Raw genomic sequence first — 14,988 nt, 5'->3', positions numbered from 1 at the left:
AGTCTTATTGTCCATTTTTCTGTTGGCAACAGATAGTTTCATACAAATGGGTTCTGAATAGATACAGATGGCAGTGGGAGGAAATTCCTCCTTTCTGGGAGGAGGGTCATTCCTCATCCTCCATATCAGACTCTTTTGTTTCCACTTGTTCTTCATCACATGCTGTCTTAAGGACTGATAGAACCAGTCCTTCATTCTTAAGTGGGTAAGAGTTTTTTAATTAAGGATGTTCCTAGTACCAAAGAAAGGAAATGGTTGGGGCCAGTTACTAAACCTGTTTGTGATGGTGCTCCAGTTCAAAATTATGTCACTTCAAAATCTGTTACCTCTTCTTCCTCTTTTAAGTTTCCTGGTAACACTACACTTATAAGATGCTTATCATCACATTCCTCTTCATCAGAGCTTCTGACATTCCTTAAGGTTTTGTATGTCTGGATCAGATTATTAATTCTTGGACTATCCACTGCACCAACAGTGTTCACAAAGTGTCTAGCTCCAGTTATAGCCCATTGCAGTCTATAGGGTACCCACATTTTCCATATTTAAATTACTTTCTTATCTCTGCAGAGTCTTTTTCAAAGTGTCAGAAATCTCTTGGCTGAGATATCTCTTACACAAGCTGGGATTCCAAGACAATATGGAAAATGTATATAGCCTGTAGCATGCAGAGTACTATAACTGGAGCTGGGCATTTTATGAATACTCTTGGTGCAGTGGATAGTCTGAAATTTAAGGCAGATAACTGATACTGTGACCCAGACACACAAAACCGTAAGATACATGTGAAGTCTAGATTAATAGAGATGTGATGATGGGCATCTTTTATTTAAGTCTAGTGTTGCCAAAAAACTTAAAAGAGGAAGATGAGGTAATAGGTTGTGAAGTGACATCATTTTGAATTTGGGCACTATCACAAACAGGTTTAGGAATGAAAGATCCAGAACTGGTCTCCAAGAATATTCTTTCTTTGGCACTAACAACATCCTTGAATAAAAACTGCAGCAGGTAAGCTGCAAAAGGAACAGATTATATCACTCATCTGGACAGCTTGTGAAGAAGAACCAGGGAAACAGAGAGTCTGAGATGAATGACCATCTGGAAAGGAGGAATTTCCTCCCAGTGCCATCTGTAACCTTGGTGGATGATTTTTTAGAACCCATGTGTCTGAAACTATCTGTTGCCAAAGAGAAAAGTGGAGATTCAGACTTTTTGGAAGAAAAAGGGGGCCAGGGTGTCAGGGGATCACAAAGTCTCTTGCTCAGTCATTCAGATTTGTTGGACTACCTTTGGTTTTTGGAGGTCTGAGATTCTTTTTGGAACCCTCTTGTCATTGTTTCTTAAACATCTGTTTACCTGTATTTTGTTGAGACTGTTTATTCTGTTTTTTGCCAATATTGGACGAGGAGATAGAAAATGCATTGGAAAATTTGAAAAAAAGGGCTGGAAAAATTTTAGAGATTCCTGGATCAACTTGCCCTTTCATCACACTTTTTCATCACTGCTGTATCAGAGGAGCCAAACACTAAATCTCCATCCAAGGGAGGATTTAAAGTCTCATTTTTAACATTATCTGGGAGGTTCTGAGAATACAGCTATAAAACCTTCTCAAAACAGCACCAATAACCATAGCCCTGGAAGAAGTATCAACAGAGTCATAAACACACTCTAAGTGACCTGTGCAGTAGAAGAAACCAAGTTATTTAAAACAGATTTTTTTTACTTACAAGATGAAACTACAGATAAAACATTCTTCCTACTTTTGCATTTTGTCAGAACAAACTTTAACAGATGAATCTGCCAATTCAAAATTCTGAAAAATCAAAGTTGCAGAAGTTTACACTTTTTTCCCATACCTATCAATAATTTCTACATCCTTATCAGGTAGAGTAGGATTGGAATTTAAATGCATAACAGCAGTGGGATCAACTAACTCTGTAGCTGCTGGGTCAGGTTTGGGAATACATCTGCCCACAACCCCCTTTTTCCCATTTTTGCACATGGGGTTGGGGTGTCATTTCAACAGTGACAATCATCTAGAGCCAAGGTTTTTCACCGCTGGGTGGATAGCCCTGCTGCAGAGGTATGGAGATAGTTTATAAAAATTTAAAAGACTGAAAAATGTTATACATCCTATCCGTTTTTGGGGGGCAGTTGGCTATCAGGAAAGTTTTAGGCAGTAACTTACACATTCTGTAAAGCAGACAGAATAGAAGGCATGGGCTTCAGTTCTAGAAATTTTTTCAGTAACAACCACTAGTATTTTCTGAGGGACTGAGAAATCTCAGAGTTCTCCAGTGAAAACATGGGAACATTCTAGCAATAGTTTCAGAGAAAAAGAAACACCCTCAGGAAGAATCAGAAATTGAGCTGTCACCTGTGTCTGAATTAGAAATCTGAGGAAAAAAACTGTATCCATCCTTGCTTCTCCCTGTTCAGATTCAGAATCTTGAATCTGTTCAGAAAAAGAGGAATTCCACTTTCTTTCAACAGAAACAATTTCACAAGATGGATCAATAGTCTGAATTAAACCCTGAGCCAGACCCAGTAACCTACTCATACCCCCCCCCAAAAAAAATAATTGAGGAAGCGTAGATAGATGCTTGGTTTTCTGTTTCTCTTTGACAGGAAAAATGAGCCACCCAAGTTACTAATGGCAGCAGCAGCAGCTTCTCCAGGGATGAACACAACATTCTGTCACAACAGCGACCATGACCGACAAGTTACCCACTGAGGGGACCCCAACAGTCGCAGAGAATGTCACTATATCCTAGGCCATAGTGGCTGTAGATACTATGCCAGAGGGATCCATGGTAAAAGATGAGTGGTCTGAGGTACAACAAATGGCCACAGCAAAGTTACTCAGGTCTAGCTGAGGCAAATTGCCAGCCTGCTGTGATAGTAAAAGCTGTTTGCTTATTTTTTTTTTCCATTTGTACTTGGAAGAAAGTCCTACTGTGGAACCATGGTCAAGCCAAAAATGGTACCTCTTTCGCATGAAGAGAATCACCAATTACCAGTGAACACAACTAGACCACAAAAGTTATTCTGACACAAAAACAGAGTTAAAAAAGCATTTAAAACAGTATGCCAGCCACACAAAAATAAAATAAACACAATGTCTGCACAGAAGAAAGAGCTCCACTTAAAAGCATGTTAAAGTCTCAAGATAGTCTGTTAAAATGTAACACTTCTAGCTTTAAACTAACTTTCCTGAAGGAAAATAATAAAACATCAACAAAATTAAGAAAATGGAAGTTTTTTCCCTCAAAGGGAACTTATCTGCTCAGCAAAGAAAAACACAAGCTGACCATCCGTCCTCAAAAGTCTCAGAGGAGTATACTCTTTGACAGCAGTAAACTTTGAAGGGCTTCTCAATCACACTTGTCGTTTAGTCAGCCTCAGTTCAAGCTGCCTGACAGTTTGAGTGTGGAAGGTGCCCTGAAGCTTTGGAAAGTGGCTGGCTGGTATATCCTTGGCAAAATATAACCCATATAGCCAAGGCTACTGCAGCAGTGATTAATATGAAGAACATCCAGAATGATGATTGTAAATTTACACTGTTTAAGTTGGTACTTAATGTTAAAGTATATGCTTTATAGCTGCCTTATGTGATAAATTCCAGTAGAATAAGCTGTTTACAAAAAACATAGCAAGTTGTAAAGCCACCCAAAAATGATATAGAAAATAGGAAATAAGTATTTAAAGTGTGTTAGCTTAATGTAGATTGTGTGTGTGTGTGTGTGTGTGTGTGTGTGTGTGTGTGTGTGTGTGTTGTGTGCATATATATATATATATATATATATATATATATATATATATATATATATGTATTTGTATATACACACACACACACACACACATATGTTTATATGCTCTGGCATTAAATTACTGCCATTTATGTTACATAAATGCTAATGCTCCTTCTTTTTTGCAGTTTGCTTTTGATAGACCGTACAGTAGGAAGCTAGAAGCTGAAGCAGACAAGATTGGACTTCAGCTTGCTGCCAAGGTAAAGAGATGTGTTGGTAATGTGCATTTTTTTAACTCCAAAATGTAACTCATTCACAGATGCCCACATGAGCAACACGTTACATTTTGGAGTTTATTGTTGTAGTTTTTGAAGTTGTGGTTTATTCGTATTTTTTTAAGAAGCATGAGCTTTCTTAGCTGCAACTTTAACATCGCTTATTTAGATATTGTCTTTGATGTTGGCTTGTCATTTTTGTTTTGTCTGATCACACAGTTTCCAGTAATTTTTACCTTAGTTCACATTAACTCCTATCCATGCCACTTTTTGCTATAGGTTACTGGTCTGAGTTATTTCTATGTGTGGAACTGAGTGATTAATTTTCAAGTTTTTACTGTGTCATGTATGATAAATACTAGCATATGTAAATGACATAAGCATAGGATCATTCTCTTCTAGTAGCAGGCTAAAAAAAGGAGGCAGAGATGGCAGAGGGTATTTGAGATATGGACCAGAAAGAAGGGAAGTAAAACTGTACTGCATTAAAAATTAATTTCCAGTTTTACAATGCAAGTGCTAATAATTTTACATTGACAATTTATTAATACAGTAGGAGCTGTTATTATACACATTAGTAAGAATGAACCCTAATGATAGCTGCATTATTTATGGTTACATTTTTAACTTCTGGTGAGTTCTTAAGTTCATAGGTTGGCACTAGGCAGTAGATCAGCTTATCTGCTGCAGTCTCATCGGTATATCTAATTAGTTACTCCCCCTAGCTAAAAGGAGTAGGAGAGCTAGGCCTGGGATAAATGTGTGGCTTTTCATCCATTCATCTACATTAGATTTGAAGTTACTGAAATAAGTGCTTTACTTTACTTTACAGAAGGTGGCAGTTTGTTCCAGGGGTAGGGAAATCTTTGGGAGAAATACTGGTGAGTCTGTTAGCAAATCCAGCTTTAGCTGCCCTTTATGGGGTTTTGTGGAAATAGAGAGATTTTGTTCATGCAAGAAGAACCATGGACATTTTCAACAGCATGTAGCTCTGCAGAATTGTTTGTCCTACAGAACTGGATAATTATACCATATAGATCAATGATCCATGGGAATGTGGCTGCACGAGTTATGGTGGATGCTTCCTGTTCACAGATTTTGTACTTGATCTGTATTGCTAGTAACCTCTGTGTCCTAACTTCTGTCTCTTTTAGACTTCTTTCTTGTAGCTGTTGTCTATAGAATCATTAACTCAGAAATTGATCTGCTTTTTCCAAAATAGCTAGTTAACTCTAGACATTTATAGGAAACTGATGAGATGGCTTATTTACTTAGTATTATTTATGAATCTGCTTATGGGTGCTTTAAGTAGACTTGCAATTGCCATAAGAGAGCCTGTCATCTGGTTAAAAAGAAACCCTAATTTATTTTGCAGTGATAATCAATGCTATGAAACCCAGCTGTCTTGACCTCAGTTCCATTATTTCTCACTTAAATTCTTCCATGGGGTAAATGTTTGCACTTGGCCCGCATCACCACTTTTTATAATTGCACTAAACTCTGTCTTTCAACCTGTTTTAAATCCCCATTCCCCTTCTTCCTAAAACTGTGAATGCATATGGCTGCAATACAGAATAAACTGGTATTTCACTTCTGATACTAGCATCAGAATTAATCACAGTCTTAATTTCAAGGTTTTATTCTTTTGAGGTATACATACAAATCTATCACAACAGAATAGTGATAAAGCTGATGCTTTTTTATTGTGAGCAGCCAGATTTCCTATTTTCTCTTTGTTGTTTGCAAAAGATACCACAAGGTTTAAATCTAAGGAAGATGTGCTGGTAAACTATAAATCAGTGCAGTATATGAACTCATATAGTTTGTAGATGAACTGTTGTATAGGAACCCATCCCCATTTCTATTTGGAATTATAGACCCACAACAAAAATGGATCAATACCGCAGTAAACCACTTCCGGAGACAAAAGGATAAGCAATAACAAAAATTGCAGAATCTGGAAATTCTGAAAACGTTAAAAAACTATGAATCTATTACTCAACGATTACAAAGCTTTCAGGCCAATGTCCTTCCTCAGTGTGAAAATATCAAATACAATTAAAACTTCAATTTAAGTAAAGCTTCTGAACTAAAAACATATGATGCAGCCCCAATCAGATTTCTTTCCCAATTAAAAGTATAAATCCTTAAAGGTACAATGTATCCACAAAAGAACATAATGTTCAACCTGTATAAAAGTATAAACAATATACATATTAGATGCTTTTTTAAATTTCTTAATAAATCCACTAAAAAATATTTATTGCTTAAATACATTTGTTTTCTCTTTAACATTGGCTTTATACTAACAGCAGTGTTAATACCAGGTATAGAATCAGCTTGCAGGCTTATAATCTATTCATATTCACATATTTCTAATCTGTTATTACTCCTCTTACATTCTTATTCACTACATTAATGACTAAATAAAAAGTCGTGGTCCGACCCTTGTTCTTTAACAGATTTAGCTAATGCATTCGAATTACTTTTTCTGCGCATTTCAGATTTATGGTGTACAATCCCGTCATTTTTCCTTGCACAAGTAGTCAACTGTGTTAATTGTATTACAAGTAGTGAAGCATTTAAAAACATTTCTCGTCTGTGTTACAGGATGTGTAAACTCAGTGTCATTTAGAATGTAATTACAAAGTACACAATTAAAACAAGGAAATGTACCAAGCCAATGAGCTTGGTTTTTAATAACAGTATTTGTCATATCCTTATAACAAAGATGCTTCCTAAGATGTGAACAGTTCCTGTATGGAAAGTTGGGTTGATTCCCTATAATCTGTTTGAACTCCGGCATTGCCTCTAAAATATTCCAGTTTCTAGGTATAATTGTTTGGATGTCATTAGTTCTTCTATTAAATGTAGTAACATAGTGCAAATGTCCCTGTCCTCTGGGGAGAAAAAAGTCTTGTATCATCTCTTTCACCAAAGTATGGTTTAGCTCTATCCTGTATTTCCACTATTACTTCTTGTTTAAGCTTATTTAACAGATAGTTGTCATAACCCGTATCTCTAAATTCCTGAATCATAATATCCATCTGTTCTAGTCACTTATTTATTTATTGGCATTTGTTTACTGAGATATAGTCCACTGGGCCAAGAAGAGCCCATTTTCAGTGGGGGCCCAGGGAGAAAAGCTCCACATATGCAATGCAAACAGATAATCGTTATTACAAGGTTAAACATTCAGGGAAAAAATAAACAAAATTAGCTAATCTATTACACAGGAAAATTACCTCAGAAAACTTATACATTGCTAAAAAGTTAAGCGTTTACAAGGTAGAAGAAAAGGAACAAGCACACAGCATAATCAATGCAAGGTAAATATCGCAGTATGGGTTAAATTACGTCAAGCACATAGCTGGTATGTCTGTGCAGAAAAGGTTGCTTTATGCAAGTACATAGCTAGATTGAGTTTGAGAGGTTTGAACTGAAATTAAAAAAAAAATTAAATTAAAAGTTTTCTAGCAGCTAAAAATAAAAGTAGAGAGAGGAGAATAAAAGTGTGAGAAAATATAGTGTGCTGTATGAGGGGGTGGGTGGAAGCAAGGGTAAAGGTGACATGATGAGAAAAGGAGGTAGAAGACAAGTTATATGAGAAAGAATAGTGGTAAAAAACAATAGTAGGAGAGAAATTGAAGTAGTAGGATTAGAAAGGACATGCATTTGAGGATGAGGTATAGAATAAGGTGTACAAAAAGTTCTCATTTGTATTCAGTTGACTAATTCGTAAAAGCTGGCTTTTCACAGTACCCTTAAATGTGTGAGAAGCATGCATACTCTTCTTATATGTGTACTTACTGGCTTGAACTTCTTTTATAAAAGTCGATGTAATAATGCTATTATTCATGCATTCTCATTTTATATCAAGGAAATTGATCTCTTTCTCTGAGAACTTCAGTTCAAATTTCAAAAAAACATGCTGTATCAATTAAATAATCAACAAACTCTATTAGCTGTGACTGTTCGCTTTCCCAAATCAGGAAGACTTCATCCACAAAGTGTTTGTAAAATAATAACTTACACTTATACGTAGATGGATAGTTATAAAAAAAAGTGCTGTTCCCACTGATTCAAAGTTAAGTTAGCACAGGTGATGGCGATGGAAGTACCCATCACCACACCCACTACCTGATGGTAAACATATTTATTAAAGATAATGATATTACTTGATGTTCTTCTATTCATATGTTGCAGTATTCATAACATGAGGGAGTCTGCCACTGGCTGACTCTTACGTCCATCCAGCATACAAAAGTCTAACACTGCTGTAGGGTACATGCGATGTCGCACATAGCACTAGTCCTACGTCAGTCATAAAATGACGTTTGGTGTAAAGCAGACATCAGCACCTACCAATCCTCAGAACTTTTCTGCTGCCAGGCAGAACATCTTCTCCGGTCTTTGCTTGTCAGTCAAGTTGCAGATCCTGATCAGATAAGTGCCCAACTGGGTTTTTTCCTTATTGCTTTCTTGCTACTGTGTTTTATTGAGGTTGTATGTGAGATAGGAAGAGCAAGTGTCAGTATGGAAGGCAAATTCCACATAAGGACTCTCACGATCTTTGTCTCTTTTGCCTAGGTCCTGACCACAACCATACTACTTGCTCTGTTTGCAAGGCCTTTGTCCCCAAAACCCTGCATAGCCATTTAGCTTCTTTGAATTTGTATCTAGAAAACCAGTGCCTTAAACATCTCACACGTGATATGGAAGGTACGTTGGGTCCTTCAGCTGAGCCACTAGCTAAGAAGGCCAAGAAATCTAGGCCTGATTTATCTGCTGCTCCTCTGATCCCAGACATCTCTCCCAAGGCAGATGTTGGCCCAGAGTCTGTTTCGGAGTTGTTAGGCTTTCCTTCCATGGGTTCTGGTGTGGAGGCCGTGAAGGACCCTACTGGCATGTCCTCTGAGTATATGCAGACATCCCTTCTGGACATGGGGGGAACCTTGGCTCATTATAACTGAAGGCCTGTGTGGCATTCCACAAATCATTGTCCGAGAATATGTCCCCACCAATATTGTGGAGTGTAGGCCGATGTCGGGCCCATTCTCCTAATATTGCATGGATATTCCTCAAAAGAAAAAAATGAAAACTAAGCATGCTTCTCCTGCCCTCCAGGAACAACCAGAGGATTGATATGCCTTTTCCCAAGGGCTGTTCAATGCCTTTATGGGCCTGAGACAATCATCAGCTCTGTCTCTCCCTTCTCCTTCCCTTCCTCCCTCTACACCACAAAAGAGGATTTCTGAGGAGCTTTCCTCAGATGAAGAGGATTCATCTGGGGTTGGAGTCTTTGGCTTATTCTGCCCAAATTTCATCTCCATTTGGATATGCTTTCCCAGAAAAAAAATCAAATGGAACCGATTCCCTTGGAGAGGATATTTCTTTTAGGGAAACCATTGTAAAAATGAAGGAGTTCTTCAAATGGGATTGTTCTTAGCTGTCAGACATCCAAAAAGGATATTATGACATGCTGCAGATCGACTTCCCTTCCCCATCTGCTGCACCCCCTGTCCCGCCACCCTGCCTGGATGCATTCTCTGCAGCGTCCAAGTACCCTGACTCTCAAACTTCTGCCCCTAAAAGGCCAGACAGGTTTTATAAAGTGCCAGAGGATTCCAAATTTCTGTTTAAATGCCCTTCTGCAAACCCTGCAACAATTTCAGTGTCTGCTGACAAGGCCTCCAAGATGCTACCCTCCACTTCTCTGTTCCCTTTGGACAAGGAAAGTAAAGTTATGGAGATACTGGGGAAGAAAGTTTATACATCAGCAACTTTGGCATTCAGAGCCATAAATTACCAGACCCACATGGCCAAATACTCTTTTCCCCTTCTCTCAGACGCTGGTAAGCTACTTTCAGAGCTCCCAGACTTTCCTGCTAAGGGTATGCTGTCCTCCATCCTTATCTCCTCTGCTCAAGTTACATGGCATGCCAGAGCGGCTGCATCAGGGTCAGTTCTCAGGAGATACTCCTGGCTCAGACTTCAACCTTTGCCTAATGACATTAAGGCAAAGATCATGGATGTCCCTTGGACAACAAGGCATTATTTGATACCTCTGCTGCAGAATCCTTTAAAGTCATTACAGGAAAAGTCAGAGAGCTGCAAGACCTGAAGCATATTTTTGTGTCCCTGGTGCCAAGATTTCAGAGGAACTACCCTACTAAGTTCCCATTTGTAAGGAACTCTTCCAAGCCCCAGTCTTCAAAGGGCAAAAGAGATGCTAGGAAACAATTTTCCTACAAATCTTCCACTTCAACTCCTGCTGCTCAGAAGCAGTACTTTCAGGTGAAGCTAGGTAGTCTGTGACTACCTGCTTCCTTGCACCATAACTCCTCTTACCCTGTCTCTCTCCCTCTGCGTGCAACAGACCACCCAGGACTCTAGGGTCCTCTCCATCATCCTTTGAGGATACTTTATGGTGTGGAAAACTCCTCCTGCCTTCAAGGGTATTCCACAACATCCAAGGGAACAGCTGGAACTCTTTCCCCAAGTCATTTCCCCTCTTCTCTCTCAAGGCATCATTTAGGAGATACCACCCTCCCAAGTAGGGAAAGGGGTTCTACTCCAGGATGTTCATGGTCCCCAGGAAGGATGGACATTGGAGACCCATTCTAGACTTATTCCATCTAAATACTTTCCTGAAGGTTCCCACATTTCACATGTTAACTTTACCCACTCTTCTTCCTCTCATTCTTACTCAGGGCTTTATGGTATCTTTGGATATCAAGGATGCTTATCTTCATATTCCCATTCATCCTCAGTTCAGGAAGTATCTTTGCTTTGCTATTGCTTTCCCACATTTTCAGTTCTCTGTCTTGCCTTTTTTATTGTCTACTGACCCAAGCATCTTCACAAAATGCTTAGCTCCTGTCATAGCCTTCTGCAGGCTACAATGCATACAAATTTGTCCATACTTGGACGGCCTTCTTCAACAGGCTTAGACTCCAGACACCCTTCAGGAGAATCTTCTCTTCACTTTGTCACTGCTGGAGGGTCTAGAATTCACTATCAAAAATCTACTCTGGTTCCTTCTCAAGATCACATTTTCCTAGGATGCAGGATCCAGACAGACAGGATGCTGACTTTCTTACCACCAGAAAAGGTCCTGTCCCTCACATCCTAATTTCAGGCCCTCCTGCCCATGCAATCCCTGACTGTCAGGGAGTTTCTTCATCTCTTGGGGTTTATGACATCCACTATTCCCATGCTACCACTAGCCAAGTTACACATGAAGAAATTCCAGTGGTTCCTAAAAATGGTTTGGGTACAACACTCTCATCCTCTGGAATTTGTTATTCCGTTTCTACCTTGCCTGAAAAAGGAGCTACACTGCTGGATTCATCAGGATTCAAGGAATCCTGGCTTACCCTTACAGCCTCCTCTTCCCACTCAGGGGCTGTACATGGATGCTTCAGACCTGGGAATGGGAGCAGCCCTGGCCTCATAGAGGGTCGGAGATGTGTGGTCTCCCTCTCAGAAGAGGGAGATCATCAACATAAAGGAGATGAGAGTCCTGATTTTCGCTTTGCAAATATTAAAACCTTTTCTTCTCCCAGGTGTTTTAAAGTGGTTTACAGACAATACCACAGTCCTGTGGTATGTCAACAAGCAGGGAGGAACAAAGTCTTATCTCCTGTGTAGACTGGCCTCCCAGAGTCAGCTCGCCCTACAGGCGATTTACATTCCTTCCACTCTAATGTGTTGTGGTAGACACATTGAGCAGGTCCATGACTCAGTCCCACAAATGGATGTTGCACAGGGATGTGTTTCTGGACATGGTCCAACAATGAGGTACACCTCAGGTAAATCTCTTCACCTCCCTCATAAACAGACACCTTCCCAAGTTTCCTGCTAGAGTCCCCAATCTTCTGGCATGGAAGGTGGATGCCCTGTCCTTCTCTTGGAAGGGGATGTTTCTACTTGCATATCCCCTTCCTCCTTCTTCAAAAGGTTCTGTTGAAGATTCAACAGGAGCAACCACAAATCTTGCTGGTAACTACCTTTTGGCCAAGACAGGACTGATTCCCCCTTCTGCATTTAGCCAAGGGCAATCACCACAAGTTACCCCACAGAATGGACCTACTCACACAGGACAAGGGATCTGTAATACACCCACAGATGTCAGCTCTACAAGTGACCCTGTATGTGATAAGGTTTTGATCCCTTTCAGACACCTTTTCTCTGAGGATGTGCTGCAAGTTCTGTTGGAGGCCAGAAAACCAAACACTAGGAAATCCAATATTTCCAAATGGAAAATGTTTTCCATCTGGTGTCTTCCACAGGATTTGCAACCACTGCTAGTGGATGTTCCAGTGGTTCTGTCCTGTATGTGTGAATTATTGAAGAGTAGACTTTTATACTCTTAGAAGCTCATCTTTCTGCTATCTCAGCATGTCTGCCTACGACTCCCACATTAGCTTTCAGGCTGAAAGTTAAACTTTTCTTAAAAGGTGTCCTTCATATTAGACCACTAAAGAAACCAGTTACTCCTCCGTGGGATCTTAATTTTGTCCTAGAAATACTTACCTTGGCCCCTTTTAAGCCAGCATGTTCTTCTCTGCAGCACCGCACCTGGAAAACAGTTCTTCTCATGGCCATTACTTCTGCTAGAAGGGTGTCTGAACTACACGCTCTCTCCTTTCATGATTTTCCACAATGATAGGGTATGTTTACACACTAATCCATCCTTTATGCACAAGGTGTAAATGCGTTGTCACTCAATCAGTCCATCAATCTTCCCACCTTCTTCCCTTCTCCTCAGTCCTCTAGTGAGAGTATCCTACACACCTTAGATGTGCACAGGCAGCTCAGATGATATTTGGATAAAATCAGATCAATTAGGAAGTCTGAGTGCCTTTTTGTCTTCTATCACCTGAGGGCCCTGGGCAGGCCTGTTTCCAAGCAGACAGTTTCCATTTGGATTTCCAAAACCATTTCCTTCTGTTATGTGTCCCATAGGAAGACTCTTCCTTCACATGTTAGGGCACATTCCACCAGAGCTGTGTCTTCCTCTGGTGCCTTTTTCATGGGTTTAGATACCCAGTGGCGGATTTAGGCCTGGGCGCAGGGGAGCGCGCCTCCCCCTTTTTTAAAGCCATTATTCATTTGTGGCTTAAAAAAGGAAATGCACTGCTCTTGTATAGAAATCCGTTAATGTGCTGGCAAAACAGTATCTTTCCGTTTCATTTTCTCAGCACTTTTTTTATTGCTTGCGTCAAAGATGCATCGGGAGATACAATTGGAGGTTTCAAGCAGTTGACCTTTTCTACAATCCTCAATAGTTCTTCCAACTGCATCTCAGACTGTAGTTCCCTAAAGTTGTGTTTGGTGATAGTTTCGAATAGAGTGGCTTTCCCAGTTACTAGAAGCACTTGGTAGTAGTGGTTAAACAAAAAGTGCAGATTTGATTTGATCCCGAAGACCTTGTTACAGGAATTCACAAGTGAGAATAAAACGTCAGTGCTCAGAGAATCTGAGGTAATTTTTATTTTCTGTATGCAAGTCTTGAAGAAATCCCGCCAAAGTGGTACAGTTGTGCGTATCCCTCGTTTGGCGCTGTACTGTACTTTTTCACTGAATTGGCTTCTGCACCTGCCTTACATATATGTTACTTTATTTTATATGGAAAGAATCTAATTAGCAAATATACCTGTAACTTGTAACTTATATTACCATAACATGATCGTCTTTCATTAAAGAAAGTCATTGTGCTTGTTTACATACTTCTCAACCTTCCAGGTTTTCTCAGTGTCCTGATTTTTGCTTCATATTTTTGGTCTGCTATTTATAAAATTTGTGTTTTTTTCTGGCAAGTGACTTAGGACTTAAGTCATTAAATAATGACACATTTTAATCTGTGAAAGATTTGTGAAAATCGTTACAGTTGAGGTGTACGGCTCGTACATTAACAAATTTATGTTCGTTGAATGAACTTCTTTATATTGTTGCATAGGAGGGGCTGACATAATTCTCTGTTTTTGTTAAAAAAACAGTCATTTATTTGTTACAGGAGATTATGTAAGTTAATGCATTTTACATGTGTCCATAGCTGATCCAATAATAGTAACTAAAATAGTTGGGATGTTTGTGTTCTGATTAGTCAGTGCTCAGCTGCTTTTCTTGAACTCCTTTTGCTGTTCTGTCTAAAAGTAGTCCACATATGTTACATCTGCTTATGGGGACTGCTTTGACATTTTTTTCTTCTTGGTCCCATCTCCCATATGCAAACTTTTTTTCCTCTAACCTAAACAGCTACTGGAAACACATATTTAATTTCAGAGCTTTCTGCTGAAGTATACAATGATTGACAGAGCACCACAGAGGTTTGAGGCTGTGTCCATTCATTGCCAAGATCGAGGTAGGTGGGACCAAACAGAAAGCTCAAACTTTGGAGTTGTATTATATGGCTACAGAGTTGACAGTACAGTGTGTAACTGTGATTTGTTAGCAGGTATTTTTTTAATCTCTATCAGGAAACCAGATTTTACACCGAGTTTGTACTCTTTATCATAACAGTGAGCAGGTTTGCAAATGTTAATTTCGTCAGTAAGAATTCATGGCAGAAATTGTCGCTTGCATTTGCTATGAAAAAAGAAAGACACAAAGATAGCTTGCCTGTGACAATCTGAACAATTAAAGCATGTCACTCAACAGAAATCATTCATCATTTCTACAATAAAACACAGAATTAAAGAATGAATGAACTGTGCTCTTATTTACGCTTCATCTACATTTACTGGCATTTATATAGACAGAGCAACAACTACTTCTAATGATCTGCACAATCACCAGCTGTATTTGTGTGTATACAAAAACGGGTAGGACATGGGCAACAAAATTTTATCATTTAGGTGTTTGATCAGGCTGTAAAATAACTGTAATTGGTCGATTATGGGTGAACTGTCCCGATTTACTGTGATTCTCCATGTAAACACTGCATTTTCGTACTGCAG

At 39.3% G+C, this 14,988-nt stretch overlaps 1 protein-coding gene across 2 annotated transcripts in view; it reads left to right on the top strand.

Moving 5' to 3' along the window:
* The window catches only part of OMA1 (OMA1 zinc metallopeptidase), a 629,416-nt gene that overhangs the window by 456,083 nt on the left and 158,345 nt on the right, over positions 1-14,988 (top strand). For both annotated transcript variants that reach the window (XM_044085522.1, XM_044085523.1), the window contains one exon: positions 3,935-4,009. In XM_044085522.1, coding sequence (XP_043941457.1) covers positions 3,935-4,009 — 75 coding nt within the window. The remainder of the gene's footprint in view (positions 1-3,934; positions 4,010-14,988) is intronic.

This window comes from Protopterus annectens, chromosome 10.part0, assembly GCF_019279795.1.
Source record: "Protopterus annectens isolate FY-2018-M chromosome 10.part0, PAN1.0, whole genome shotgun sequence".
Taxonomy (NCBI): domain Eukaryota; kingdom Metazoa; phylum Chordata; order Ceratodontiformes; family Protopteridae; genus Protopterus; species Protopterus annectens.
This window is presented reverse-complemented; position numbering and strand designations above follow the sequence as displayed.